Source organism: Bombus pyrosoma, linkage group LG6, assembly GCF_014825855.1.
Source record: "Bombus pyrosoma isolate SC7728 linkage group LG6, ASM1482585v1, whole genome shotgun sequence".
Classification (NCBI taxonomy): Eukaryota; Metazoa; Arthropoda; class Insecta; order Hymenoptera; family Apidae; genus Bombus; species Bombus pyrosoma.
In genome coordinates this window covers 12,862,203-12,888,316 of record NC_057775.1, presented here as the reverse complement: position 1 = coordinate 12,888,316, position 26,114 = coordinate 12,862,203, and the positions used below count along the sequence as shown (strand labels likewise).

The 26,114-nt window shown below is 35.8% G+C and overlaps 2 protein-coding genes across 2 annotated transcripts in view; one reads left to right on the top strand and one right to left on the bottom strand.

Annotated features, from left to right (window-relative positions):
* LOC122568295 (synaptotagmin-10-like) overlaps positions 1-26,114 on the top strand; it is a 53,770-nt gene that overhangs the window by 2,672 nt on the left and 24,984 nt on the right. The window lies entirely within an intron of this gene.
* LOC122568294 (adenylate kinase 7-like) lies at positions 1,634-25,158 on the bottom strand. The gene is made up of 9 exons (XM_043727895.1): positions 25,069-25,158; positions 23,583-23,997; positions 23,202-23,292; positions 21,471-21,664; positions 16,965-17,267; positions 15,949-16,100; positions 15,391-15,530; positions 11,990-12,148; positions 1,634-2,494 (listed from the first exon to the last, which is right to left on the bottom strand). Exons 1-9 carry the CDS (start codon positions 25,142-25,144, stop codon positions 2,171-2,173), a joined length of 1,854 nt encoding a protein of 617 aa, XP_043583830.1. The 5' UTR covers positions 25,145-25,158; the 3' UTR covers positions 1,634-2,170.

Genomic DNA, 26,114 nt, shown 5'->3' with positions numbered 1-26,114 from the left:
TTTTGACTTTTCCTCTATGCAGCAATATGCTGCTGCTCTTCCTGTATCCTACGGCTATAATATAATGCTTTTATCCTGCAAAAGATTCTACGATAATTGGTTTTCTGTTACGTTCAGCGGCATACACAGAGGAAGAGTCAAATTGGCTCTTTGACGTGCAATTTGCGACAGACGAATTATTCTCGCGGTAGATTTTTCTGTCTCCGATCTGCGACCACGGGTCGGTCAAGGTCTGCAACATTTGACTGATGAACTCGAAACATACGCGTTTCCTATTCTCTATAGTGTCAAAGAAATTCGATTCAACGGTTCGTCCGTTTGGTTCTAACGAACACGTACAACTTTCGAATATTTTTACATTTCATATCTTTATTTCTGTATTTCTACGTTTCTGCATAACTTATTCTTTCTCAAATACTTTTACATTTTCTCGTGAACTGTCCCTGTTTGTTAAATTTAAATGTAAATTGTGGTTATATATGAACGGTTCCTGTCGCTTCATCCTTCTGGTGACAGATGTTCAACAGGCTACGTCTGACTCGAACGGTACATTCTACTTCGTGCGCTGTGCAACATACGATGCTACTGGGAAATAAATTAATAATATTTAAATAGCATTTGTATAGTTAGATTGTTTTCTTTTCATAAGGATGCTGAATCTTGGTTACTGTGTTTCAGTTTGGAAAGATAGGATAATTCGGAATATGTAGTTCTAATGCATTTACAACGTAGAATATTTCGACAGTAAATATACAATTTTTTGGAGATATTTCTTTTAGCAAAAGCTTTTATATAAAGGCATACAAAGAATTTGGAAATAATGTATTGTTTATATCTTTTGAAATATAAAAGCTTTTCTGTTAGAATTAGGTATATGAAGGTAATTAGAACGAAAAAATCTTACATGTTGAATATGTGAAATGGCTCAAAGGAATCTTTATACTTTTACCGTGAAAATATGTCGTACGTGAGTGTAATATAATTAATTATGTAGACAATCGGTATATAACAAGTGATTTAAAAATCTTTTCACTCTTCGCAAAGTATGTGGGTTCATTTAATTTGAACGGAATGAACATATTATGTTAAATTGTTTTTACCATTACGGTAGTCATACATAGCTCTAAGTAATTTACTTTGTTTCGTTTCTTTTACGTCTCTCGCGTTAAGAAATGGGCACTTTATCTTTTAAATAATCTTGTTGGATTAAATATCCCGCAAAATGTCCGCTTTATTCCAATATACTATACCTGTAATGTCCAAAAAAGGATTATTCAAGTCTATAAAAGTAATTGCATTTTCCAAGAATATCCTTATATTTATGAAAGAGGAATATTAGAGTACTTTTTATTTTTAAATATATTGGAACCAATTGCCTGATCTATGGAGGATGTAACTCAGCCCACCGTTTCTTCTATCGGTTGAACAATATTGTTAAACAGACATCTGTTGCTCGCCAAAAAGATTTAAAAGAGATAGTCACATTTTCATAAATTCTTTCTTATGATACCAATATTAAACTAATAAAATGTATCTGTTGCTGTCAGAATGAAATCAATATAACAGACTTGGGAAAATATGTTTATTTATATTGCTATACATAAATTTGAGTGTTGATAAAATATTACATATCTGCTCCATCGACAATTTCTATACTTATGTCAAAGTGTACTTTGAGTCACGACACGATCACAACATAAAACTCATTCTTGTTCTCACTTATAGCAATTAGCATACGTCGTAAACAAATATTCCGAATCAAAGTATCGCTAAACTGCAGATATGTATGCAAATTTATATCTTTAGAAAGACAGCTATAAGAATAAAACCAAAATAAATATTTCTTTCATCGTCTGAACGTGGTGAAATTCTTTGCTTTAAATATTCTGTATATTCACGTGTATCCTATACATTTTTAAATATTTAAATTTCCTATGAATGCATAAATATCCACATTCCAGCCATCACACTACGTAAATGTCTTCTTAAACAGATTCAAGAGAGACGTAGGGTATTAGTATGCAGAATTCAATAGATTACAGGAACTTCAGGTGACGATGGCGGTCAAATATTGTCATTGTCGTACCACGTGTAGATTAATAAATTGCCATGCGATTCGACCTAACGTCCAGATCCTTCGGGAAGAACTGTCCGGCTCGCTCGAACTCCGTCAATCTTCCTTGTCATAGATTTGCTCGGATACTGTCCGTTCGATTCCTCCTTCTCCCTCGTACGTGTCCGTGTCTTCATACGTGAAACAAGGTGTGATACAGGTCTTCCGACTCGTGCACACGTCTATATCGCTACTATCCATCACTTCTTCCGACTTGCTGCGCTCCCGTTTTAAAAATTCAAACATTTTGTCGCTGACTCCTTCTTCGGGAAGAACGAAGTTACCGTACTTGTCGATCATTTCCAGAACCGAGGCCATCGCCTTTGTGTATTCTGGCTCGAACATTTTCCCCTCTGGATTTTCTTTGAATAAATATTCAGCCTGAAAGAGAGTTGAATTAGGAAAGGATTAGAAAGTGGATGAAATCGTATAGACCAACAACTATATTATTTCGATGTAGAATGAAGGATCGAATTGTCTGTGAAGATGATTAACTACTGTTTACTGTGATGATTCCGTGACAACGATGCTTAATACTATAACTGAGACGATAAAAGTTAATATGCCAGTAGTGAAGACTTGGTGTCGATCGCTTCTATTACTGAAAGTAATAATAATAAATAAACAGCAATAAGTATTACAGACTATTAAGCCCAATAAAAGACCGCAAATAGATGATGGTACCCCAAGCTCCTCGAAGAAAATACTACAGAAATTTACAGATACTATCCTGCTTGACTTTCTTTATCCACGAAATCTTCCTCTACTATTCTATTCACGATAAAACCATGTAAATATGTATTCCCTAGAACTAGCAGAAACGCCTCATAAATAACACGATCCTTGGTATCTCATTTTATATCTAGCGAAATAAATGGAGACGTGCAACGAAAATAACACGCATGCAGTCGGAATAATGGAATATCTTTCGATATTCTTTCCGGAAGCATTGATGCATTGACATGATACGTGCACGCGGCCCTTTTAAAAAATGGGTCGCCTCCCGTTTTCTAACTCCCTGACCCGTTTCTCCCACTCTTACCACGGCCTTGTTACATTGTGTTCATTTTTCAACGAACAACTTCCGACGCTCGTCAACACATTTCCTGTTTCTCGACGTTTCCGCGTCGGGATCGAGGCGAATAAAAAGGGAAAGGAGGAATAAAAAGTACGACCTCAGTTCCGGAAATAGAGAATCGCACAAGTGACCGTCGATACTTTCAGTGGCAAAGCGCGAAAGTTATTCGAATTTGTTCCGCTGAGAATAGACTCGATGAAATTGATACGGTCGTTGAAATTCCGAGAGATTATTGTTTTTATCCTCAGGCAGATTGTTTTTATCTTCTACTTTATCGGTTAGCAGTTCTTTTATGGCGATAAACGTTCAAATTTGTGGGATATAATTTTTATTTAGCAAAATTATGCTGATTTTCTATAAATCGGTATAAGAAGAGTTACAATATAGTTCCTTCTATTATAATTCGCAGTGATGTGATTTAAAATTGAGATATGAAATGTAGATGCACTCTTTAAATCAAGTATCTGTTAATCGTTGAGAGGCTGGCTCGCGTGTTCAGGTTGCAAAGTAACGCGTATTTGTGTATCTAATGAAATTTAAACCGAGTTTAAGCGACTCGGTCATTTATTTCCGTTAATTACTTTCGAGAAAAATTACTTTTATATTTAATGGGCATCCATTTATTAAATCATTTGCCTTTATTCTTTCACAGCTTTGCTATCTGTGTTGTTACCACTTATAAACAGAATTTATTCAATCTTCATAAGAAAATGTATCGTCTAGATTTTTAGAAAAATAGCTCAACTTAAAAAATTGCAAGTACACATTTATTTTACCAACAAAATTTTCTCCTTAAAAGAAGAAAAGGGAAACAGCTATCCTTTGAAATGTTCTGTCCATTCCTCGAGTCGATGTTATGTTCGCATTACACGAAAAATTATACGAGATAGCCCATTTTTATTTATGAATGAACATTCACGTATTGAGATAAGTGCTGCACTAAATAATTAATGGAAGACAAGAGATAAGGAAAAATACAGTGGTATTTTCTGCTCAATTTTTATTTAGAACCTGCTATATTTTTTATTTAGGCTCTCAAGATTATATCAAAAATTCATTGTTTTGCTTCTTTTAGTTACAAAGATAAGATTATGTCGTTGCACTTTTATATTTCACGAACATATTGAAAAAGAAAGGGAATTAGATAAATCAGTATGTCAAGACCTTTGAACAATTCAAGGTTGCAAGGGAATAGGAGAGTTGTTTGAACAGAGAAGAATCGATATGCTCGACAAATGGTGTTCGCAGTTTATTCATAGAAATTTGCAAACCGTCTGCCTAAAGAGTTAACTTCTTTTAAACAACTTTCGAAAGTGGTTACGGTTAGATTAATTTAGCCCCTCATTCTTTTAAACTCTAATTTAGAAGTAACTGCGTAAATAAAAAAGAGATGCATCAGCGATTTCTTCTAAGTTTTCATTTAGTACCTAACCGTTTTATGCTAGACTTACTTTCGAGATATTTTTTGCGTTCCTCAGAAATACGTCGAGATAATTCAAAGAAGAAATTCGCCGAAGGCGACGTTTAAAGGTTGTTAAAAGGGACGTAGGAAATGTTCCGCTAAAATGATTCACAGTTAAAGCTCAGTCAAGGTTACTTCGTAAAGTTTATTATTGCGCGTGTAACGCTGAAACGTATTCTCAACACTTACTTATCCTTGTCAGGATACAATTTAATTGAAATGTCATAGATGACAAAAATATAATAATTTTATTCTTTATTGCGTATGACAGAGAATATTATAATAAAAAAATAATTCATTTTTCTCTAAATTGTTAAGTATAAATTCCTCGCTTTCAGTATTAAGATTCACGAATTACTGCTTAACTATTGAACTACAAACCGTGAGCAACTTACATTCGTAATATATTGATCACGCAATAAGGTGATACTGCTATCAGCTATTACCATAAATTAACCGAAGTCCCGAGTAATGGTATACTTGGAACGCTTCCTTCTCTGCTAAAGTAGTCTGTATCTCGAACTCTGATATTCAATAAAATTTTACCGAAGAAGCTATTACCATCAAACGGGAGAATCAAATGACTCGTTGCTAGGTTCTATAAATCAATTTCCTCATTAAAAGAGTATATCTCTTCATTCGAACTCCAATCTCGTTGGTACGCGTAATTGAACGAGCAAGCGAATTATAATGTCTGCCAACCTCGGAAGCCTGATTGCGTATGAAAGCACAGATACGTTTCAGTCTCGACCTGTTGTTCTAGTATATGAAGCAGTTACAACGATCAAATGATTTCGGTGCAACCAAATAAGTTAATTCAATTAACGTAACATTAACGTACAAACATCCCCGTTCATAACTACTAAATACAATACAATTTATAGAAGACTGTTTTACGTAAATTTTTTCGAAGTTTCCTAGTTCACTTCAAATTCTCCCTATGAAATTTTTAGATGAGAGAATTGTGGAGGCAAATATGTAAGTATTTATTAATCCGTAATCTTTCTGCAATTCGTACAAGCTCACTTCTTCTACATTAAACTTACCTTTTCTTGAAGATGTTTGCAGTATGTCCATGATCGTTATTTTGAATGAACGCAATATTTTAGCAACTCGTCATGATTGTCTTATAAAATAATTACAATTATCGCGTTCTGTATAATGTCAACGGTCGTGCGGCATATTTATGAACGAAAGCATACGCGTGTACCTAAGTAGACGGATATAACATTCAGTTGAACCGGAACAAACATTGATGAACCTTTACGTAATATTTTATCGAGGAAAGGGTGGCCGATACTTTTTAAGTAGTTCAGTTCCCGCATTAATACAATCTCGAAGAAGATCGTAGAAGAAGATTGATATTCAGAGATTCAATGGTTGTCACGTTGTATTGTTACGTCTAGTTTTGTAATTTGAATTTACGTCGCGTGTCATCCAGGCAATCAGTGCACAGCTCGTCATTAATTTCCATCCCCGTTACAGGGAGTAAATTCGAGTCTGGGTTATGGTGAATGACAGAAGTTTGTTTATTAAAGCTCACCAAGCAACAACGACGTAGTGTCGTGCATACTATCTCGTTATTACGAAATACGGCTGTTGTCTCTTGGTAGTGATACCTACCGCTGCTTTGGAATTTCTCTGATATTTATTTAACTTGTCGTAATATGTCGTTCAACTAGTTGGAAACTTCGCGACGAAGTATTGGGATGATTCAAAGGAGCTCTCTTGAGGATATACGTAATCTGAATTTTATATTAATTAGATGTGATTTTAATGGTTAATTCATTTGCTGCCACAAGTATTAGGACGTCTTGATATTTCGTACAAATGGAATTTCACTGTTTCCATTTTCCACTTATTTTATTTCAAAATCTGTAATTTCATTTGTATTCGAACGAGAGATAACGATAATGTTTGAAATTTCAAGAATATAAGATGATATACTATAAAGTAATACACGAGTTACTTATCAGTCTTAGAAAGTCAAACCACGAAATTCTTCACCTAAATTTCAATATCGAAACTATTCCTAGTTTAACTACAATACAAATCGCTGCATTGCAGTGAACATTTCGAGATCGGTTTGTAAACTCACCGTTAGACCAATTAAGAAAATTAATCTATAGGTAAGTAAGAAACTCCGCTATAGAACCATTGTAAATTGTGAGAATTAAACAGTGATAAATAATCCCTAATAGTTGCAGCAACGCATTGAAACACCTTTTAATATCGTTTCTAATACACCAATTTCACACGGAATTCGAGATTGAAAATCGCCGCATTTGTCAGAGAGCAGAGGAACGCATTAGCTGCTTTTATGGTGAGTTTTGAAAAGAAAAGTTTGTCGACAAACTAGACGGATTAATTGGTCAAATCAGTCATCTGTGAAAAATATGGGTCGAGTCCCGGCTTATTGTTTGTCTCGGCTGTAATCTGATCAACGAATTTTTTTTCCTTTTTGTAAGATAGACACAACTTGTATTATACGTTACCCTGCATACGATGTAACAAAGGATGACACGTATTGTAGAGTAAAGTCAGTTCGCAAGTATGTCGTTTATTGTGCGTTTCAGACAAGATTGCGCCTTGTATTAGAAATTGGCGACACGGTGTATTGTTGTCAAAATGTTACATATTACCTGTTAATCGTGGTAACATTTTTTGACCGATTAATTTACAAAATATTGGGTTAGTTATTCCATATTGTAAAGTATTAAATTATTATTATTAATATCATTATAACATATTGTTTGATCCTTAAAAATGACATTTTTAATAATTGTATAATTTTGCATGAACCTCCCTCGTCTTAAATTAAAAATTAGAACATATAGAATTTACATTTCCTCCTGTTCTACTTTAACGTTTTATAAATGAATCTTGATAAATAATATATCGTTATGTTAAATTTTCAAATTACATTTTCACATTTTTAATTCCATATTACACCGCTTTTACTGGTACTCAAATTAATTCCAACTTACCGGAATCGTTAATGCTAACATCGCGCTGCTTAAATATTAGCTAACTCCGTCAAAAGAAATGTTCGCATAAAAGTTTAAAAAAAAATGCATTCTTTAGATCTTCTTACCTTACCCATTTTTCTCGAAATACATATTACGTTAATGCATATGAAATGACGGTTTCTCCAAGCTTAAATTTAACGGGACAGTCAGTATCACCCATCAAATTTTATGCTATCATTAAATAGGAAATAAGAAATTTATTCTGATATATATCAATCGAAAGCTAATGGAATGTACGATAAAAATATTACAATGTCATTATCAACTGTCATAAATAGTCGAAATATTCGCATGATATTATTATACAGATTTAAATTTGGGAATCACGCCACGGAAGTTTCCGAAAACATAAATTTAACATTCGAAGAAGATTCTGTAAATGTGAAGGTAGCTCGACATTGGTTGGTTGGTTCATGAAACTTAAGACTGGTGATATTTCATTGGAAAATGAACCAAGGGGAAACCTGGAAAATATAATCGACAATAAGATCGCACAATATATTGCTGGAAATAATAGGCAACGATCAGCGAGAGGTATCTAAAGCGTTCCAAATCCTTCTTTCGACTCGATCAGTAAGAGCAAAGGAAATGAATAACGCAATATCAGGTCAAGTTACAAATAATCAGACTAAAAATTTCAGAGAGGAGAATATGAAACTTTTCCTATATACCTGATCTTGCACCCAGAGAGTTTCATTTCTTCACACATCGACAATTTTCTAACGAGTAAATTGTTCCGAAACGAAAAAACTGTGGAAGCAGCATTTTCATGAAATGGAATAATGAAATTAGCTAATGGGGAAAGAACATTTTAACTAAACATATAATATTTCAAAAGGAATACATTCGAATGCATCCACTTTCGAATTCTAACGAGGCGTCACTTTCAACATTCTCTTTCAAGCACGCGTGACTTCCGTTTTCAGTAAAACCTTTTAACTTTTTATCTGACAACGCAAAGAAGCAAAGTTGTACATTGTCCAGCGCAAGTACGAAATAAAAGAAATTTACAAAACCTAAAGCCATATAGAAATTGAAATGGAAAAGCAGTAAAACGGAAAGGTATAATAAGTGCTTTTCCTCTTTTTACTTTGCACAGTTTTCATTTATCCATCGAATAATTACACAACTAAGCGGTTCGACTATTTGCAATCGCGTACAACGAAGCTCGCCATCGTTGCCGGTAAATCATAATAAACGCCCGCCGCAATATTGCGTCGATTATTCACCAGGTATAAACACCTGGGACGCGAAAGCACCGTTCGTCGCCCGGCGTATTACATTTACGTTCATGCGGTTGTAACGACCGCGAAAACTTTCACCACGTTACCGAGCGACGATATCGTAAAATTCCACGCGGCAGAGCGTAGTACATTGAACCACGCGCGCGCGCACGTTACATGCAACTTCTCTCGCCAATTCAACTGACGCTTTTACGTTTGATGATGTAACGGACGATCTGCTATAGCGTGAACATTGTCGCTAAAACGACAGACAGCTGGGACGGGTCGAGAGAGCCAAGCCAATGGACTTTTACTGTCCAGAAGTGCAAAAGTTTCGCTGGAAATGAAACTCACTTGTGCTTTCAAAAAAAATATCGAACCTGATGTTGGAACTCAATATTGGTTACTCAATATTGGCAGGACATAGTTATATCAGATAGTATACGATGAAATGGATTCAAATTTATAACTTGTCAATACACTAATATTATTAATTGACGAATTCTTGTGCAAGGGAGCTGTGTTCTATTAATCGTGGATATTCACTTTCTTCAAAGTGAATAATAAGACGTTCGCCAATTCTATGTTTCCTCGTTTCTAAATTTTCTTCCTTTGTCCTTTGAGAAATGCAAAAATTCCAACTATCACTGTTCGTCGAAATAATGATGACCAAAAGTATAAAAATTCCCTATCACCTTTGCCCAACAAACTTACGAAAAATAATAATTCGATTTCAAGATTAACCAATATCGTAAATAATACAAGCCCCTATATATACAAAATGTTAGACAGTCCATGCTTAATTTTAAATCGTGAGCTTCGTAAACGTTATTGTATTTCGCGAAAATTGTACGAAGAACTGACCTAATTCTGTTATTACTAAATAACCTTGGCAAGGATCGCCAAGGTTGGAAACGAGGCTGGTGTCTCAGCAACGAACAGGCAACGAAATCGAGGACATGTTTCAGTGCACGTGCTCATAAAACGCGGAACGTATAGGGGTGTAACGGTTCGCGTAACGAGGACTCGATACACAGAGCAACCCCTTAAACAGGAGACGGTCGAAGGACGTACCACAAACCAAAGTGCGAGACACGAGTCGTTGGAAGCCCGTCGGGAAAACGGTGAAGGTAATAAGAATTTACTTCGTCGATATTTCACTCTTCCTTTCCCTTTGACCGCGTCCCTCGACGTATCCCGATTCACCTTATATAAAAGAAAAAAGCTGATCGATAGGACGATGTCTTTCAATGCAAACATTTGATGGATACGCGTGTCGTACTTCGACCTCGGAGTCGTAGCTCCGAAGTTCTTCGAACCGAAAATTAACGACGAAAGGGGTTATAGTAGGGTGGTCGACCGCTAGTTTAATCCGAACCTCGTCACGCTCTCGTTCCCATCGCCGATGTCTCGACGTGGATCGTTGGCTGATCGTGAGAGGCGGATCTGCTGATGTCGATACGTCAAAGTTAGAGATGTGATAGCCAGTTATTGTTCCAGCGGCATTCTAGTGTGAAAATGTTAAATGAGGTTGGCGAAGTAGATATTGCTGAAGATTAAAGAGAGGAACGTTAATTCACAGCAAATTAATGAATTTCTGATGTTGCAAGATATTTGTTGACCGTGGAAACTAAATGATATTAATATCTGATCGATCATGCTAATTATTTGTTAGTCTGTAGAGAAAGAGAAAATTTACAAGCTTATTTATATACATAGACATTTAAATTTAAACCCTGACACTAGAAATAAATTTTTTGAGAGATAAATATTGGATAAAGAATACTATTGGTCGTGCATTATGGAAATTCAGAATTGAGGAATAAAGAAGATAGCTACGTATATCGTATGAAAGATAATTTCGATCAAATGAAAGCAAACGGCAACTTTATCGATCAATATGTGTGAAGTACGATAGGGAGTACCAAAATTCAACGAGAATTCTGTTTTTGAAGCGAGGCATCCATGTGGTATCAGTGGCCATTCCACCAGCTGAAATTCAATATCCCCTTCTGGACAGGCAATAGCGTCTCAGTTTACCAGCGCGGATCGATAGGTTGCCTAAAAAATATCCGTTTTAATCCAACCCCCCTGACGATTAGTTTCATTTCGTGCTTATCAACGATCGATGATTATTTTTGAATATTCCCGATAAATCCGATGAAACGGGAATTGCTTCAATACACATCGTGATAAACGATTTCTGATTTTTTTATCGACTGGTCGACGTACTATAAAAATGATAGAAATGTTCGAATAAATGTAATATAATATGTTTGGACTGCCATTTGTCTACATATGCAAGATTTAATTTTTTATCACCTTTTATTTGATGGTTCATTATTTGTAAAAAATAAAGCTACGTGATAAGGGGAGAATAGTGACTTTTACAAATATTTGAAATTGATTGAAAACCAGGGGACGTACTTTGTGAAAAAGCACTCTCCTTTGATTAATACATTGAGTGGAGAATTTTTTATACGTAATGGGGTCTTGAAAAGAGGTGAAAAAGTTTGGTTAGGTTATTCAAACGGAGAAAGAACTGATGGAATACATTGTAGGTACGTTTTTATATCATTTCTTTCATTCTACTAAAATTTCACAATAGAAATCAACGTACATATTTTTCGTATCGAGAAAATTGAATTTACAGCTTTAATTTGTTAAACAATCCGAAATAAATTTGTCGAATAATCCGCTTAATTATATTAATTTGCAACTTGATAAATAAAAGAAAAATACATTGTGTGTAAAAAAGTTTATCCTTCCTCTCAATAAATATTTTACATCTAATGAATATATGTATTCTAAAATTATGTACAAAATTTCATACTGAAACTGCACGAATTTTAAACATCACGGCTGAATATTTGTGCTTTCAAATTAATCGGTTTGAAGTTCTACCAAGCACGATGCTGTTTTTTTCGACAAATAACGTTCATTTCTTATCGCTTAAACCACCGAGAGGAAAATGAGCTGCGTCAAAAAGAGAGTACAGGAAGGACAGAACTTTCCCAGATAATTACGACAGAACATCAAACACGCGTTTAAGTGACAAGACGATTGGTAGAAGTTTCGACTCACGAGAAAGTCGACAGGATCGTCAGGACGTAAATTTGCAACTTCGATGAGTCCCTGCGTCAACGTTGGAAACACGTACTTCATCAAATAGTGGCGTAGAGGCAAGCCAGCTAAACAGAGTCTTTCTTCTTGCTCTTCCTTCAACTTCTCCATCAAATTCGTCTATGGACAGAAAAATTTATTATTCGAAGAAAAATTATTTTTTACGATAACAGGGTCGTAAATTATCTTTTACGATTTGTAATGGTGCTATTTCGCTAATTTTATTATAGACACTAAAAGGATTCCGATAAAATATAGAAGATATCAATTTTTAAACACCCATCTCTGGTAAGAAATATAGTGCCGATATTGCGATGGGGATCACCTTTACTATATTGTATAACGTGTAATTAAAGTAATAAACTAGAAAGAACATCGTTCTCAGAAATGAACAACCTCTTTCTTTATTATTCTTTTACATGGAACATTTTTAGGAAATATCAACGATAAAGTACAAGGTTACGTGTTCCATTTCTAGACAGAATTCCAACTGTTATTACAGGTTTGCTCGTTGTTCTTGTTGCTGCTAACAACTTCTCAATTTTCGCGACTGATGATCCGAAGAAAATTCCATCTCGCTATCGACTTTTCTCTTTAAAAGCAATCTTTTTTTTTTTTACATGCATAATATCTTTTCGTCCGCATATGAAATCACGTGTCGTTATTAATGACAAACGAAAGAGAAACATTTAACAGACCAAGGAATGGCAAACCTTGGCTGAAAAGGTCAGCGCGAAATCCAACGACGTCGAATTAACCGAGCATCAATGAAGAATAATTTTATACAAAAATCTACACAAAAAAAGATGTTCGATCACATTCTACGCAACAGACGTTATTTATCATATTTTAACATAAACGAAGAAAGACCGAATTAGAATTACAAATAGAATCTATCGGTTCCTCCGACCGGATTCCAAAATTCGTTGTCGCGAGCTACTTTATCACGGCCGAAAGTAACTTTGCGAATGCTGAAAGTTTCATGAGTCGCGGAACGATAACATAAATCCACGAAACTGAAACTAACACACATACCTACGAGAAGCCCTTTGATTTGTTGCACAAAAGATGCCGCGAATCTGTATACGTCGTACAAGATAGCAAAAACCATCGGTTACAACCGACAATACCGCGATACGATACGATACATGACAAAATGGGAACTGCAAATTGACAAAGTAAAATTCATTATTGCTATTCTCATTAATATTATATACGTATGTGGGTGTATTATCATTAAAACTCACGACTTGTAAGAAGAAATAATAAGTATATAATTAGTAATCCATTTTTTATCATTTCCATGGATTATGTCTATATATATTTACCACATAATGAGCATAATGAAAAAAGTTAAAATATATTATAGAAGGTAGTTTAAAATTATAGATAAACAGGGTATGGCTCTGCCGCTTCGTTTGTCATTACAACACGACTTCAAATTTATCTTTAGTTTGTGACATAATAATTTTAAACTTAAATAGCTTTATCCGAGACTCAGTTGTGAAGCAAGAAATCGCGGTTTGAACTACAGCAAGTGAATTTATAAATAAACATTCTAGCTATCACAATATTAAATCTGAAATGGAAATTACGTATTTGAGGGTAAACAGCTGATGAATAAAAAATACAGATATCGTTCATGAAAGAAGGGATAACTTGTTACCAAGGCGTTTAAAGCAAATAAAATTAAAGAAAAACTTTATTTCGATCGTTAAAACGATACCATTGTAAAGGAACCGCTACTAGAATCAGATTTCATATCGTACATACCACAACTCGTCTGCTTAATAGAAAACAACACGAGGCAAAGCATCGATATAAACACGATTCTATTTCATCTATTGTAGCCAGTTCTTCATTTTTTTATTCATTTTAATACAAGATTATTGAATTGTTCCTCTGTTCTCGCGAAACACAACGATCTCTGTGTCCTTCCAACTCTACAATGGAAGGATGTACCTTTTATAAATAGGGAAACAAAAGCGAAAGAGGGAAGCGCTGGGAGGTTTCGAAAAATCGTGTCGCATGTAATTGGTTACATGAATGTTTTGAATGGCTTTTCTTTTGACGACAAATCATTTATTAATTCATTTGCATCAGAATAGTCCAGCAAAGCTTGTGCTAATATCGCAGATTAAAGATTATTCTGTTAGTGTAAATATGTGACGTATTGTAACGACTACTCTATTCTCTTTGAATAAATAAAATAAATAAAATAAAATAAAATATCCATTTTAACTAATGGTAAAAGTTACACGTTTAATTGGAGGATTAGGAAGATAGGAGATAAAAATTTATTATGGTTGGATGCTTATAAAATCGATATATCGTATAATGAATATTCGATGAAAGTTAGTCGAACAATCGTTCGATATGACAGGAGTAAGATAGGAATCGTCGAAGAAAGTCAAAGTACCACTTCGCATATTCATCAACAGAGTTTGTTTCCTCCTAGAAGCCGTCCAACGAAATGAATCATGATACTTTAATCGACCGCAAATTTCAATAGGTGTGTTATATGTTGCCAGATGAAACTTGGCCAACTGGATTCTGAGTTTCTGACTATCTACTAAAGACTTGCTCTACTGATACTTCCAAATTGATCTTTATCTCTTCGCTACCGATAAATCGAGGTTAATTATCGTTTAAGACGTAAATATATTAGGTGTATGCAAAAGCTTTAGTTTTTTTCTCAAGCGTCCATGTATAATTACTTTTAGCTGATATAATTTTCCGACTTTCCGTGCAATTATCGGCTTGGCAATGATCTAAGTGAAATGTCAACTTCATGATCGATTGGTGACGATAACTTCATAAAACAACAGTGAGCACGATGAGCGACGACAAGTCGTTCGATCGCATGTGAGTCCAATCATTATCCTTAACTTAGGGTTAACTTAGGAAGTTCTTCCGCACGCAGCGTAGATTTGATAGCGACAGATATCACTTCCTCAGGTCAAACACTCTTTACTCTTTCGTTGGACAGCTTTCGAAAAGTTGCAGACATACAAAAATGTCCCTGTGTCATTTTTTCTTAATTTAAACGCCTTAAACCTTTTGCGTGCGCTTAATACAAGCTAATATAATTATAATATTAGATCTGATCTTCAAAATAATCGTTTTTAAAAACATTTTGTTATTTGTTACGATTTGCCTTTCTTCCTATTTTTTTAATACACAGAGCATGTTACGACGAGACCGTAACGTAATGAAATCTTTAATGTGAGTGCACTTTAATTATTCAAGGTTTCGGTACAAATAATACTATAGAGTATAAAATGAATGATTAATGAGGGATTTAATTCCTTGCTATTTAAGTAATCGATTTTCATCATCAATTCGAAACAATAAATTCTAACCCATTCCTCCATCTTCTCCTCGCGTAGACGTTTGTGTTCTAAGAATTCTCTTTCTTGTTGTAGTTTCACAGCAGCTTCCGTTGCACGCGCTTCCGCCTCAGCGCGCTCTCGCGCATCCCTCGTTTCCTCAGCGGTTAATCCTAATGAAGTAGAAGATGCAACAGAAAATTATGCTAATGTGTTACTGAAAAATAAGTCAAAAATTTACGTGAAACGCGACGGAAATGGAATTGAATATTTAAGAAAGGAATTTAACGATCGAAGTAAAAAACGAATTAACGTACATAAATTTGTAAATGTAAAATATGCAGATCTTGTTTTCCAAGTTCCACAAATTACAGTTTGCTGTGATCTGTGTAAATGGAATTAATAAGCGGCTCGTGCATATAAACGTCGATGAGATTAATATATCCAATGTCAGAATTCTACGAAAACTTGGTAGATATTCTGTAAGAAAAGTTCCCCTAATGTACATACTTTTTCTTGACGACGAAGGAAAACCGTCTACTCAACCAAGTGATAAACGACAAATTTGGCAATGTCAAAGGCATATCTCACCGTAGTTTCTCGGCGGGCCGACTCTCTGGAGACATTGATAAATCGTGGGGAACATATCGGGGCATACATCGTCCTCTACGTCGATGATGAGCGGATGAATTTCAATTTCATCGAAAAAATTCAACGGTGTATTATCGTCGGTGTTCCTCTTCCTGAAAAAAAGCGATGAAAACGAAGTATTTTTTTTAGCTTTATCCGGTCTTGATAGCTCTGGGAAAATGGAAAATTACGGACTGCAACGCGATATTGTAATAATTTTGGTATTTCGCGTAATAAACATTGGTCGAATAGCAACGAGTTTTCTGATTTAATAACAATCCGTGTCATCAGTTACCGCCTGATTCGATAATATTTTTTATTGCCTCCGCTGCGCCGTAATACTTGAAATACGTATTTTGGTAGACGCCGTACGAATAACGTTGCCAATTGTTATTGAACCTATTCTGAAAAAATTTCACAACCATCGTTCTTGTTAAAATAACAGATCTATTAAAAAGTAGGGAACAAAAATATGTTTTATTCTTTCATGAAAAACCATTTATGCCATTTTTCACTTGAACAAATACAGATTCAATATATCGTTTCCTATACTATGTTTTTGGACAAAAATCTACATGTGCTACTTTTCCACTGAAATCCATCTTTTAAAAAGATTTCTCTTTTCTCAGGCAATACTAACAAATTTCTTTTAAACAATCACAACAGGCAACATATTGAATCTCTTATAATTAATCTGACACAAATAAAACAGCACAGATATAAGCAGGAAAACTTTACTGTGGTGAAATAACGCGACATAATTTCACGAAGCATCGAGATTCTTACAAAGCATCTGGCCGTTGCGCCGTCAAGATTTTATTAACTGGATTCCATCTATATAATTCTTAGAATTTTATGAAACCACCATGGTAATTGTGCCGCGGGACTCGTGTTTAATTAACCTCCTGTTAGTTCTGTGGTCATACATTATCGACGCAATTCGAACCGGATTCGGCGATGTACTCGCATACAATTACCTGTATTCCTTCAAACGGCGCATCATATGTTCCTCCGTGTAATGGGTACCCTGGATCTCTTTCTCGGGTCGTTGAATAATTCTTTCCTTCAGAAACTCGTCGCTGGCTTCCAACGACACCACCAACTCAGGCATAATCGACTGCATCGTATCTGTCTCGGCATCTTCTCCCAATTCTTCGTCGAATTCAGTTAAACTTTCTCCGCCGAACAATGTTTTCGCTTGTTCCAACGTCTTCGGATGGCCGTCCATAACGTAGCCTTGGTTCAAGCATTCCTTCGAGCGTAACTTCCTCAGGAATAATCTACGAAAGAATTAAACGTGATTCAATGGTTCATTCAGCAGTTCCATGATAATAATACGGAACAGTTAATTTTGCGTGAGCCGATCGATGAATGCGACGTTCGTAAAAGGAACCGATTGCAATTATAATATAATCTTCTTAATAATTGCTATGAGTAGGTACGTTTAGCTTAAAAAAAAGTACGTCGTTCGGTAAATGAAATGCAACTTTAGATCGTTCATGGCTCGATTATCGTGGATGTGAATCGAAAAAGAAATAGATGATTCGTAGTACACACGAAACTAACTTGGAATCATGGATCACTATCCTTTAAAAAAAATTGTACAGTGGTTTGTAGGAGATAGACGTGATTCTTGTTAGTTGGGATTACTTTTAAAGAAAATTTCATCGAGAAAGATTTACTTTAATTTATTTTGTTGTTTGGTTGTTTTGCGTCAGATATGACAAGCAGCTTACCAGGTATTTTCTCTGAAAAACATATATTATGTAGTATCTTTGATATTCTTGTTTTTCTCTCGCCAAGATTGGAATCTTGCGTAACATCGAAAAAAACATAAATAAATAGGAAACAAAAATGAAATCAGAAATACATCACAGTCGATGACGTTGATCCTTACAGACGATGTGGAGTAAGCCTCTACGGTACAAAAAGAAGAAAGGAACAAAATAAGTACGGCATAAAAGATCAAGCTACAAGAGTAATAGGATTATAAGATGAAAAAGTATTTCTATCTTTTCGACGTTTGAAGATGCGACATTGAACAGTCAAACGTTTGAACTTGACCCCTACAACTTAATGGAAATAAAACACGACTAATCTTTTCGCGTACGGAACCCGTCCCCGTTTTATTTTTAATTTTTAATCTGTTTTCCAGCATGCACAGCTCCCCTTTTTGTCCCAAATAGCTCTTCCTGGAAGCTCTCGCGTCAGTATCTAATTCACTGGTCAAACGTTTATCACGAACAGCCATCTTTTTCCCCCCAGTCGTTCCCGCTTCAACTGCTCAAGTTCTTTAGTCGGTTTCAAAGCAACTACGCTCTTTTTTGACGCCGCTTTTGCGACTGTCTATACATCGAGCGAACTACGCCAAGCATAAAAACACGCGACTATCGTTGCTCGATTTCCAGACTAGTTAAACCCGTAAGACAAAGCAACAAAAAAGAAGAGGATTTCTCAATGAAAAACGTCTGTCTTTTTTAGCATCGTTCCTGCAACTGTTTGCGTGTTGCTCGAACCTTGCCGAGTCCAGGATTGGACAACCGTTTCTACGTTCGTTGATTTGTAGATCAGTTAAATTTATGGACAGAAGAAGAGGAAAATTTTCTTGTTGAAAATGTTGACAAAGTCATGACAGGATCCCATTCCCGTTACGCCGCCATCGATCGTATCGTAACGCTTTCAGCGTGACACCGTCAGCTCGCGAAACATTTTGGGTTATCCTACGGTTACATGCGCATATATAATAAACAGCTCGAAATGATTCGTGAATTCTCAAAGATTCCGTGAAATTAATAAACATCGTCTTCTCCTTAATCCGTACGGCCCTGTTTCTTTCTTTATTATTTTTACCCTTTTATTTCACACAATATATTTTCTACTTTCGATTATTACGGTCTCCTTCGGAACCTTATTGCATCTCACCCAGTAGAGCCTAGCCGTTTATTGAGACCCGTTTTCATCCGCGTGATATAGAACGCAGGCATAACGGAAGATTGTTGCAGGATGTTGTACTGGATGTTCTTTTACTGTATGTTATTATTGGCTATGGGAAATCACTTATCGACACTTCTCGTGGGAAGCAATTACATTCGCTGTCAGCGCAGTTCGATAATATTATTTCTGTACTAGGATAATGGTTAGGGGGCTTCCTAATCTCAGAAGTTCAGTTTGCTTAGAGATGGCTACGGAGCAGTTCTAGTGCAAGTTGAGTGAATAGGATGACGTTGAATTTGCTAGGAAATTGCATTTCCACGAGACTTAATGATATAACACAGCGGCCCTAAATCATTTTAGAACATTATTTCCGATAAAATACTGCGTGCTCCAGGGATCGATCAATCTTTACCGTATCTGGAGTAAAATTTCAATAACGATTGCCCAAAAATCACTCCGATCAATTCCATAAATTTAGAGAGATAAATATTTGTTAAAAGAGAAATATCTTTAAAAATTTGTTTTTAAATATTCAGTTATTTATGGCATCCGCTTGCAATAAACAAGCCTACGAAAGTGAATCATTTATTCCTCGAGAAATTGAATGTTAATTGCAAAGACAGGAAAATGAAGTGGAGAGATTGACAGGAAGTGCAGTTGTCAGTTTAGCATCCGAGACGGTCGTATATTTTTTCTAACGCAGTAAGTTCTATGGACTCATAAATCATGTTACATAAAACATGATATCGTAAAGTGGTAAAAGAAGAGGCATTTTCAGTGAAGTAGGTTACATTCAAATGCTGAAGGACCACCACAAAGCACATACAAATGCCATCGTATTTGCTTGAATGCATTCAGAGAAACAACGTGGTGTGCATTGCACATAGAAATGCGATTATAACGCAAACGTCTACGATCATGTCCTACATTTGAAAGGGACGTCATCAAACGTTGTCCTTGAGCGATATTCTACGCATCGCTGATTTCAGGAATTCTCTAATTCCAGGAAGCGTAACGTTCTATTTATGCTTCTATTAAAGGTTAATTATTAAACGAATAATACATTATCAAAGTAATGTCCAAATGTCAATTTACAATGAGAAGCTTCTGTTATTCCAATCAAAAAGATAAAAATGTAACGAATTATAATATTTTTTATTATATGCAAGCAAAAGTGAAGAATAAGAAAAGTCATGAATTTTGGGGACAGAAATGCCGTCTCATAATCCTTGTTATAAATTGTATAACAGGAAGATCCAATCTGTACATAATATACGTAATTCGTCTGGATATCACTGCATTCTATTATACTGCGATAGAAACACGATAATATACAATGTGCTTGCCATCATATATTATGCTAACACGGTTTAATCCAATTTGACGCAGACGTGGCAATGTTTATTAACAATTTTGACCTAAAATTTAAACCATATGGTTTGAAAGATTATTGCACATAACGTGTTACACAATGCAAGTACACATTCCTTCGAAGAAACATGCAACACACATTTTCCGCTAGGAACGTGAAATTGGCCCGAAACAAGTCGCGTACCTTCGTCGCTTGCTCCATGGAGCGCGTTATACAGGTGAAAACACGCCTTTAAGAGGACGGTGAATAGGTCAATAGCGTGATCCTGTTAACACAGATATCACGTACAGAATGTTTACGTTATTATTATCCAACGTTTCTTCTCGTAAATGGTAAAAATATGACGAAAGTGAAAGAAGAAAATGTTTCATTGTCCTTTTATAACATTACACAGTTAGAACACATCTCGATTAGTTGTATCTCCTTTAAGAATTTTATTTTGTTTTGAAATATGAAATAATAATATAATAAGCGAGTATTTCTTACTTTTTTATTGTCCTTGTATATAAACTGATACCTAGCCTCATCGAAATGAGACAGAGTGTTGAGATTGTTTCATGCGATCTTGGACAATGTGTAACGTAAAAGACTCGGGATCGTATCGTCTTATTAAAAAATTATTGCCAATTTTAAAAATATTATATGTATTCTTCCCATAAATTCATCGCGTACATAGAAAAACATTGACTTATGATATGGTGAACGCTGTATATTCGTCTACGAGAAACAAGATCCTCTTGAAATTAAATTTCTTGCACAGAAATACCGATCATTAAAAGCAACCTTTAAAGCAAGCTCGTGGTTCGATCTATGACGCGATTATCTCAACTCCATAAATCAAATTGCGTGTGGACGAACGATTGTTGCCACATAGACCACGACAAGAGACGGACGAAGCAGTTAACTAAATGAACGCGGCCTTCTGAATATGTATTTGGTTTAACGTCCAATTCGTTTAGCGTATTATTTGCCACTAGGCGGTGGCAAATGCGCACGATCGATACGTATAACACGATGTACATACATCAGTTGCATTCGCGGCCACATCACACCATCAAAGTTCGAGCAAACCTGTATCCGTATATGTTTGTTGCACAAAATAATGACAAACGTCTATGAAAGTTTGAGAACGCTCAAAACAATTCGCAACGAATATTTTTTTAGTTATTTCACTAACTTGTTCAAAAGGGGCTCGTCGAGACGACCATTGGTTCTTTGCATGTTTCGCTCTATTTCGTCCAACAATTCCTGCATTTCTTCGACTTTAGTGGCTCTATCCTCTTCTACGTCCTCGTCTTCCTCGTCCGCGTCTTCGAGCGTCTGCTCCGCTTCGTCCTGTGCTGCAGTCATGGCCTCCTCGACCTCGTTTGACTGTTTGGAACGTTAGATCATTTTCTTATAATCGATAAAGTCGAATATTTAATTTTTGATATTTTTAAGTTAAAATTAATCAAGAATTAAAAGTAGTCTAAGAAAAATTTGAATGTCATCCAAAGTAATTTCAACATTAGTGTAATATTTTTTTATAAATCGTCTCTGTACTAACCAAATTTTCAATCGTATCCGCGATCAATGATTTCACATGAATGTAATGAATCCCGTAATGATCGGCGAGATAACGCGCGATCTTCGACTTTCCAGAAGCTGGTGGACCGAGAACTATTATTTTTATGGGATTCAGATTTCGCGCTGCTTTATATTCTCTGACAATGGCATTGATACTATCGGAAAACGGTGTATCAAGATGCCAAGATATCCTGTCTGTGATATATACGGGGTCGACTATTAGATTCATCGTCATCAGATCGTAAGTTCGTTGCGTGATTTCCGGCAGTAAGAAAGCTTCCTCCTGCGCGATCTTTTTCACCTTGCCGGTAGTTAGTGCTCTGCTTATTTTCTACGAAACAGTTTTATATATGTCTCGATGATACATTGCAGTAAAAATGTACTTCGAGCTTTTTCTACTCTTTTATTAGGTGAAATATAAGGCAAATACCGAATATCATGATGAAAGAACGATTTACAATTTTGAATCATCGCATTATTATTGTTATCGGGAAGGTGATCAAAAGACGTGTAACATTTAATTTCTACAAAATTGAAAATGACTTTTATCCTCTTTTATTGAGGATCGATCCAAGAAATAAACGAAAGTCGGAAGAGAGTTAGGGAGTTGAAGAAGTTATTCAGTTTTTTAATTTACAAGTTATTCCTAACATTACAAACATGCCATAAAACACGCAACACCTTTTCTGTTGCAATTGCTCGAAATGATGCCGCTACTCAAACTGTAAGTAGAACTAATTTGTAACAAGACATATCCATTCCGAGATCATCTGTTACCTGTTGACGCGTTGAACTCTCAAGCTATCCGTCATTTTATACCGTATACGATCACGTGATGGACTATTAACTTGCGAACTAAAAACTTGAACACTTCTCAGACTGTCGGTTATTGAACATACATTTATCAAACCTCTTTTTGTTTCTTACGTTTTTCTTATTTTTAAATTTTGATAAAAGAATCGAAATTTTCCCGGACAACGCGAAAGTATAAATTCCGATAATCAAAAATTAATGGAAGAGATAACGGAGAACATTTGTTGAAAATACTAATTAATTACTCTTCTAATTTTCTACCATTGAACCAGTTAGAATTTATACAGGAAACAAAGATGTAATCGTTCATATGATAAAAATGTATCAAAACGAGAAACCCTCATGAAAACTTCAAACCTACAAGAAAAGAGATAGGAGAAAAATGAAGTATCGCGTAAAATAATGTCAAAGTAGGCGAAAAGAGAACCGTCAAGGGACTTCGAAGATTTGTAGAAAGCAAGTTCAGATGACAGAGCGCGAGAAATATATAAATCGAGTACACATGACAAAAGAGATTTCGCCACAATACCTTAACAATAGTGCTCTGTGAAGTCGGTTCCTGTTCCGCAGCTACGATATACCGTAATGGAGGCCAATTTTGTAAAACATCCAGCACTACACTGTATACCAACATAAAATGTATCATTTAATATACCTTTCTTTTTTTTTTTTTTTTTAATATTCTCTAAAAAGAAATATAGCAGAAAAGCGCAAAATGGCTGAAATATTATAATTAGATTGGAGGTCTATATACGGAAGCGATGTATAATATCGGTGTCGTGTTAATCCTGCGATTTGTTAAATCCTAGTAAACATGAACTTCATTCAAAGCTTAACTGGAATTAGAATTATCGAGCTATTAACGTACACCATTCCATGAAATCGTATGTATACAAATCGTTATGCTCACTTGGATAGGTCACGAATATGCAGTAATGGAATATTGTTATTCCCTTTTCCAATGATCGGCAGAAACGGTGCGTTCTGCCAAGCCATCTTGAATAAATGATGCAAAGGACCCTGCTCGTCGCCATAAGTCACTCCGCAACAAATCACTAATGTTTTCAGCTTGTCTTTAAGTTTGGATTTCTTTTTTACTATCACAACTTCCTTTTCACACTGAATGTGCTCTTTGAAGTTTGGATGAGGCTTCCTCTTCCTATAGTCTTCTTCCGTGAATGGTAAGTCCGGCTCATCCGGATTCAATGGTTTCGTATTGGCCCAAGTCATCAAAGTGGATATAAGGATGAAGTTTCGTATCTCGTTGTTACGTTTGAAAGCCTTTGGCGATAATTGCTCCATCTTTTCTAGTTGCTGAACGATGTCTAAAAGAAGCGGATAAAATGAGAAATTGAGAACTTTGATGACTTTTTGTTTGTCTTGGAAGTTTATTAAAGTGTGTAAGCAGGATATTAGAGGCGAAGTTATGGTAAAAAGGGCGAGTACTTGAGGTGTATTATTTATATCGATTTTAAGTAATAAGAAAATAGGTATGTTAAAGAAATTTTACAGTAGAAAATTATATCTTATTACTTGATACGTAAATTTTTAAATATTTTATTATTAAATCATATTTTATTATTAATACCTCAATTATTATTTTTAAACCAGTCGGAAGAATTGAAAAAGAAGTATCTATAGGAAATCTATTAAGAACACTCGCCTTAAGTTTCATAAAAATATATATAAAAACCTTTATCAGTTCCATACAATCCAGACTATGTAACTCGAAACTCTTGTAGCTTAAACATTGTTAAACATTGGATCTTCTACCTTGGCAATATCAGAGAAGGCTCGACCTTTGAGAACGGACCTTTCAACGCCATAACATTGATATGACACTTTATGCGTCCTGGGTCTACCATTATCATCATGTCCACGCATTATGATAGCACCTATACATATCCACGCGCCAGACTCAATAAAACGAACATCATCCCCGATATAGTGACGAGAAACAGGAACGGGTTCAAGGATAAAACGACCGTCATGCGAAGCAATCGCATCGCGGTGGAATATCTACGGCTTTTAACGCGGGGTCTTTTAAGGTCCGTACGTTCTCTTTTTATCTCCTCTTTGTTTTTAGAAGCAATTAGAATTCACGTATTCATCTCCCTTCATTGCTCTCTTACATGTATTAAGCGTTCGCTTATCTCCAGGATGAGGTAATATATTCTCTCCTGACAGAAGGTTCTCCCTTCAGTAGTTACACGAATAATTATCCAGGCAAATAGAGGATCGTTGCAGAATTTAAAATCAGATTCGAATTGAAATTTCCTCGCGGAATAACGACTCGCGTTACAATCTGGGCGGAGCTTCCGCGCCACTGCTGGCCGTTTGCGAGCTCGATACGATTAATACGTGAAATTCAACCGACACTTCTCGCGACTACTAACATTTCAGTGCCCATCGAGCCTCTTCGACCTGTCCCTGATCCTGAGTGATATCGTATATCACGATGCCGCACTTCATCAGCTCCTGCAGGAGCGCATCCCTGTTCCTCGCGTCTTTTATAATCATAACCACGTCCTCTGGCGCAGAATGCTGAAGGGGCAAAACGGAAGAAATTCACGCAATAAAAACGAATTGAAATATACAGGAGGGTTGCTTGTACCATTTTTAAGTGTTAGAATGGAGTTGAAAGGAAACTCGAAAGAAAACTTGACAAATAACCAACCGAGGGGGGGTCATAAGAAAAGCGTCTTCCAGAGACTTGGCGAGGGAGTGGAACATTGAATTTGTATGAGCAGAAAGCGAACGAAAAGAATATCGTGAAATTGGTCGTTTAACATCGTTTCGTACCCACCGCGAGAAATGATTTCACGGAATAAGGGGTCGATAGAAACACTTTCCCCGACTGTCGCGACGGTGTAGAAAAATAAATTTACCGAAAAATCCCAGTCTTTGGGAACCGTGAATGGTGGCGCAGCATGGGGCGAAAGCAGTCAAGCGTTAATCGCGCTAAAAGGGGGTTGCGAGTGTCGTTTACCTCTGGAGACGAAATTGTTCCAATCACTTCGTACTTTCTCGGCGAGTCCGCTAAATCTTGAAGCTTTACATTCCCTGGAACAAGGTTCATAGTTTGTTCCAACCTTTCTTCTCGCTCTTGCTCCTCTTCCTCTACTCCCAGTTCTTCTTCCTCCTCCTCTGCCAAATCTTCCCCTTGTGGATTAATGTATACACGATCCGATAAGAGCTGAAAAAGAAGAACTTAATTGCTAACGATATTGAAAAGAAAGGTGCTACGTGTGATCCGCATAATGTTACTAAACTGAAAGCACGATATGAGAACAAGTGATTCTATATGAAAAAATAACTAGAAAATATAAGGTGATATTTTTCTCATATTAAATTTTCTCCCCTTTCTCACATTTGTATTCTTTTCCATCTGTTTAAGGAGTGAAGTATGAAATAATATGGAATGACGGAAGAAATATTTCTT